This window comes from Chanodichthys erythropterus, chromosome 11 (genome assembly GCF_024489055.1).
Source record: "Chanodichthys erythropterus isolate Z2021 chromosome 11, ASM2448905v1, whole genome shotgun sequence".
NCBI classification, from domain to species: Eukaryota; Metazoa; Chordata; class Actinopteri; order Cypriniformes; family Xenocyprididae; genus Chanodichthys; species Chanodichthys erythropterus.
In genome coordinates, this window is record NC_090231.1 from 25,183,457 (window position 1) to 25,189,696 (window position 6,240).

Genomic DNA, 6,240 nt, shown 5'->3' on the forward strand with positions numbered 1-6,240 from the left:
AGAAATATTGATTTATTATGACATGTTTGCAAAATATTTCACATTAGGTCCCAAGGATATTATTTTTTGTTTGTTTGTTTGTTTGTTTGTTTGTTTGTTTGTTTGTTTGTTTGTTTGTTTGTTTGCTTGCTTGCTTGCTAGAAAGACAGATAATAGGTGGATTAATGTAAAGTGGGATAAATGTGGTGTTGATAGGCAAGCCATAATGCCAGAATAGGCTATGATGGCTGAATACAAACTATAAAAGAATAATAAAGATTAAGTCTCATTCATGACAGATGTGTGAAAGATTAATTGAGTGAAAACAATAGAGCATGAATTGAGCAGTTATAAGTTTGATTATTCAACTAGCAATTAAAATATTGAGTTATACTTTAACTAATAAATAAAACAAGGAAATCTCTTCAGCTTTTGAAAGTGTATTTTTTAATGAATTTGTTTTAAAAAAATCTGTTAAAATGACTGGTACTGTGTTTTATTAAGTCTGGGAACTTTTTAATAAGTAAAAAATATGCAATATGTAATATTGTGCATATTCTTTTGAATGCTCCTCTCTAGATTATTTCTTCTTTTTTTTATATTTATATTTTTTTATATTTATTTTTCTTTTATAATTTTATGGTCATTGAATGGCTTTCTTGAGGTAAATGTAACATTTTATGTCAATTATGCCCCACTTTCCAAAATGGGGGGATGGGGGGTAGGGCTGGGTATCGTTCAAAAATTTTCAATACCGAGACGATACCGATACCTTGACTTCGATACCGATACCTAAACGATACCTTTTTCGATACCAATTTTATAAAATCTGTTTAAACAAGATTACATAACCTCAAAAAAAATATATTTGGTTTTATATTTTAATTTTGTTTACTTTTTTCAGACTCAAAGACTCATCTCCTGAGCCACTGCGGGGAATAAAAAAAGCACAAATTAACTAAATTTACCCAACACAATAAATCAGTGCAAATAGTTTTAATAAAGTTTAGTTTTCAATGCAAAAATTCAGTATGTGAGGCTCTTTTTAAATCACTCAGCAATTGTTCTTCTTCAAAAAATTAATTATTATTAACAAGATCAAAGCGGAAGTAAGAGTGACGCAAGTTCGTTGAAATAAGAGTTCTGTGTCTTTATTAAAATCAACACATTAATGATTCATCTCTCATCCACCCGCAATTAATTTGAATGTTATTTTTTATGGCCCGACCCGCAGATTATCCGCAGTATCAGGAGGACGCTGATAACCCTTTTTCAGCAGAATTGTTCGCGTTCTGGAGCCAGAGGCAGAGCCTGTGCTCGTGCAGGCGAACGAGTCTGTCACGAACCGGTCGCGTGTTTCCATAGACTTGAGGGACGAACGCTGATGTAAAGCTGCTGTGTGTTGTACCTGTCCATAACTAGTCTAAAAAACATTGCGCGTTCCGCTGTTTCTGCAGGCAGTGCTACACTTTTGTTTTCTGTTAACAGTATCTGTAGTGAACCGGCTGCTCACATAAACAGCCGTTTCTCACCCGTCCATTCGGAGATAAACTGAAAACGAAACCGTTGATTCAATCGCCCTCTCGCACATAGGGTCTCTCTCGCGCGTATAGTTTTATATATTTAGATATAAATAATAATGTAGCGCAACGTTACTTGCTCCTCAACGAGACAGCGAAAGCATTTCTCCGCCCCTCTAACTTACTCGGCTCCATTCTGAGGTACCGAAATTTGGTACCGAATGACAAGACACTTTTCGATACTCGGTAGTATCGAGGCAGTTCGATCGGTACCTAAAAAGTATCGAGTTCGGTACCCAGCCCTAATGGGGGGGTTGACAGGTAAGGGGATATACCATGCTTCTGGAAGAACTAAAATGAGAAGACTAGGGCTGGGCGATAAAACGATAACGATATGTATCGCGATAGACACGTGATCGATGTCAATAAAAAATGTGTTCGATAAAACTTTCGATATTTTTTATTCTTCGTCGGAAGAAAACCATAGACAGTAAAAGAAATGGACACAGCGACCCCATTGGAACTCAATTGAGCCCTTTTTTATTGATTTTTAGCACTTCAGTTTCTGACACGCAGACTCAAACTAAGCTTGATGACGTCAGCAACCTGTCTGACAGATGTAAATCTTCTAGTAGCAGTGCGTGCAAACTGCCATCGTTAATCTTGCAGAGACGGCGAGCTTGAGCGGGGAGTTCTTTAGTGTGAGTGAGCAGGAGTAAGTATTCTGATTAATTAGTTTGTATATTTTAAAATGTAACGCCAGTACGCCATATTAAGTTAATGCATACTATTGCCTGCGAGCTTCTCCTCCTGTCTGTACGGTAATTTCTCTACTATGCAACAGAGAGTCGAGTGGTTATGACGCAATCGTTAGCCTATTTTTACAAAAACTGTTTCTACGGGGCCATAATGTAACATAGAAGGTAATGGAGCCCTTTATACATTGTCGTGTATCTTTAGAAATAAATAATGGACAAATGGAGTCTTTAAACGCCTCAGATGTAAAGTTATTCACTGTCAAAGTGACGCCAAAATGAATGGGAATCGATGGGGATGCTAACGCAAGTGAAGTTCTGCTACAAGATCGCGGCACGCGGCCGACTTCAACTTCCAGTCAACCTCCTTGGGCACTGAAGAAAACAGAGGCTGTGAAGCAAGTTTGGTTGCATTAACAAAGGCACTCATTCTCTGGTAACCTAGCAACGTAGGGAGTGACACGCTAACAGCCAATCATGTAACAGTATCAATTTTGGTTGCACCATATCGTTGTCTCGTGCTGGATTCCTCTTCATTAACCGGCGACTGATAAGCAGAAAATGAGTGCCGCAGCGAGCGAGGAAATTGTAAATAAAAGAGGAAAAGTGTTCATTGTGACTTTAGACTAGGGTGACCACCTGACTATTGATCTGTTGCAGGACATGTAGATGTGATTTTGCAGGACAATGCGGGACACATGAGACAGATAAATTTACAATTGTTACACTATGTAAATATTGATTTACATTTGTTGGCAAACTTGGCATATGCGCCGATTAATGTTTCTGCCGTGGGTGCCCACACTATAATGTTGCGCTTATGGCAACATTAAATCCTGGAGAGAAGACAATTCTAGATTCACGGCTGCACATGCAGGAAGACAAAAGTTTGAGCGCGCAGATGTGATATCTGAACGAGAGCGCGTGCGCGCGTCCAGTTTTGTGCAAGGGAATCCGCCTGTGAGAGAGATTGCTCGCGCTCGACATTTTTCAATATAATAAAGCCATAGAACCTGCATTAAATGAACTATTAACGTGAGAAGAAAGTCGTGTCTGAATTTCGCTATTGTGTATTGGTTAAAACAAATGGAGAATATCTCGTGCTCGACCATTTCCGTGTGTGGCGCTTGATGACGGCTGCACAAAATGATTTTTAAATGCTCAGAGTTTTTATTATATTTCTTACTGTGGTATTGTAATTTCAGGGATGAAAAAAAAATTACAGACATAAATGAAATGCAGACACTACTTAAGTCTTGCGGGACAAAGCTCCTAATTTCGGGACTCTCTCGCAAAATGCGGGACGGGTGGTCACCCTACTTTAGACTTATGTTTACATTTTAATTATTTGAGTTTTCCTTGGTTATTGACATTTCTGTCTTAATAACTGAGGGGATTATGATCAGAGGAAGGTTATTAGAAATAAAAATGTTTAAATGTACTATATTTTTCTCCTGGTCCTTATTTTAAATGGGTCATAAAAATATCAATAATTATCGATATCGACCGATATGAAACACTGATATCGTGATACAGTTTTCAGCCATATCGCCCAGCCCTAGGTCAGACATGCTACAACTGCAAGTCTTGTTCTTTAGTAATCCTGAGCTTGAAGGAGCACATGGGCTATTTTTATCGCTGACTATGTAATTAAGTGAGCACTCATGACAGAGTAATCAATGAGTCTGTGACTGGCCTGTGACTCACTGAACATACTTAAATGGACCTGAAATGAGGACGAGTTTACAGGTATGTATCTCAGATCATCATTTGCGCTACAACCCTCAATTACGGCAATGAAAGCCAGCAAATAGTGATGTTGATGTGACTCACCACCATATCATGTAAAAAAAAAAAAAAAAAACTTGTAGCAATATATCTTACAAATAGATATCATCTAGACTCTGCTGAGCAGATAACGTAAGGCTTGACAGTGCTCATTCAAAGCCTCCGGCTCTTTTTGTATAGTCTGTGAGATTTAAAGTCCTTCTGAAAAAGAAAGTAATACCTCCTTATATCTGTCTGGCAAATTTTTTTTACCTCGACTGATTTGCCATGTTGGTTATGACCGATGTGCTTTCTGCAGTTACTAGGGGGAAAACGACACACCTGGAGCTAAAAATACACCCAAGTGACCCTTATGGAACAGGAGAGCCAATTCGCAAGTGCCTCACAGAGGGACCTTGTGCGTGAGTCACTCATACAAGCTGAGAATAGACATCGTTTTTTGCCATCACTGAGACAGGATAATCACTGAGCACACACACACAAGCTCACTCTCCAGGTTTGGTAGTGTGAATTATTATCAGTCTCGGGCAGCAAGTGTCTGGTGTTGGCTCTATCTGTGATCGCACACAGAGGTATTTCGCCATGGTAAAGTGTGCCTTTGTGTGTGTAATGAGTTCTCTGTCTGTCTTTCTCTTTTTGTGTCTGTCCTTTCCTCTCCCAATGTATCAAACACCATTGTATTGTGTTTGGTTTAACTCGCTGGCAAGGTTAACGTGCGAGACCCAGCTTCTCCAGCCTGCTATCAAGACCGTGAAGTTACAGAATGTATCAACCTTTGAATGTTTGTGTCTTACAGAAAGCAGATGACCGGGAGAAGAGACAGGAGGCCCATCGCTTCCATTTTGATGCCATGTGAGCATTGTGGGAAAACACTGAGAAGATCGGGTCTACTTTCATTTCAGTGGTTTATTTAATAATTTATTTTCTTTGTTTTTTTCACACTGGAGCATTTTTATGCATTTAATAATGTCTGAAATAAGAGGAATCTATCAAAATATGAATGGTTTGAACAGTGATGTGCCTCTGTAGATCTGTTGACATCTGAAGAGAAAATGTTTCTGTCAAGTTTGTTTACATGATTCTAAACGCATAATGATGTTTGCACATTGAGAAGAAGTGTTTGGTGCCATTTTCTGTCTTTGTTTTGGCATATAGGTATTTCCTTGCATTGTTAAAGTAACAGGTAAATGTCAAGTGGGCAGAAACAGAACTGTTTTTGAAGGACTTATTTAGTTGTCTTCCTTTATGTGTATGGAATGGATGTGACTGTGTGATAGTTGTTTCACTTCACTAATTCCCTTAAAAAAAATAAATGCTTTGAATCTAAGCGCTACAAAGGCCCCCTTCAACAAAAGTGTGTTCTGTAAACTAATTTTATTAGGCATTTTGATGTATGGAACCAAAAAAACTGAGTTATTAAAAACTGCATCACTCTATTACAATAAAGTATTGCTTTAGCTATCAACACTCAGTCCCAACCACTTCCAAATGATTCCCCAATGTTTGTTTCAATTCATTAACATGCCATCGGATGTAAACATTCTATAGAAAGTCCCCGACCCTAATTGTCCATAGTCAACATAAAGCAGGTCGCTCTGTTTCTACATGTCTTCATTTTGAATACTAGTAATTCCTACTGTGTCCGCCTTTCCGATTGTTAGGCACTGTTATCAGTACTTAAACTCTGGGTTGTTTTTTCCATTGTCACTGATGCCTTTAGGTATTTTTCCTTGATTTCTAAGTGGGGTTATTTATTTCTTCTACCTATTTTTAAAACACTGTATTGTAATTATGTGCTGCTGAAGAATGTTTAGTGTGAAGGGTTTTGTTCTTAGCTGTATATATCTGACAGGTGCTCTGATCAATGTATTAATTTATATGCTAATCTCTTTTACCTTTATATGGTGGTGTTATGGTGCACTATATGCACATTAATTAAGCAGTTTCACTTCCAATGGCAAAATCAGTTGTCAAACCACCAATAATACAGCTGCATACTAGACTTGCATGTTAACTAGCATACAATTCATGCAGATGGTTTTTGCTAATTGTTTCTGGTCAGTCCATATTGGTCCTAACAGGTTGTGCATCTGTGCTCTGTTTTAATTAATTAATCACATGCGTTGAAATGCTGTTTGTCAGTAGATGTTTTTTTTTTTTTTTTTTTTTTTTGAATGTATTGAAAATAAACATGACCA

The 6,240-nt window shown here is 37.9% G+C and overlaps 1 protein-coding gene across 1 annotated transcript in view; it reads left to right on the plus strand.

Moving 5' to 3' along the window:
• itfg1 (integrin alpha FG-GAP repeat containing 1) overlaps window positions 1-6,232 on the plus strand; it is a 159,928-nt gene extending 153,696 nt beyond the window's left edge. Inside the window, exon 18 of the mRNA XM_067402090.1 lies at window positions 4,839-6,232. Coding sequence (XP_067258191.1) covers window positions 4,839-4,898 — 60 coding nt within the window. The 3' untranslated portion in view covers window positions 4,899-6,232. The remainder of the gene's footprint in view (window positions 1-4,838) is intronic.
• The last annotated feature ends 8 nt before the right edge of the window (window positions 6,233-6,240 follow it).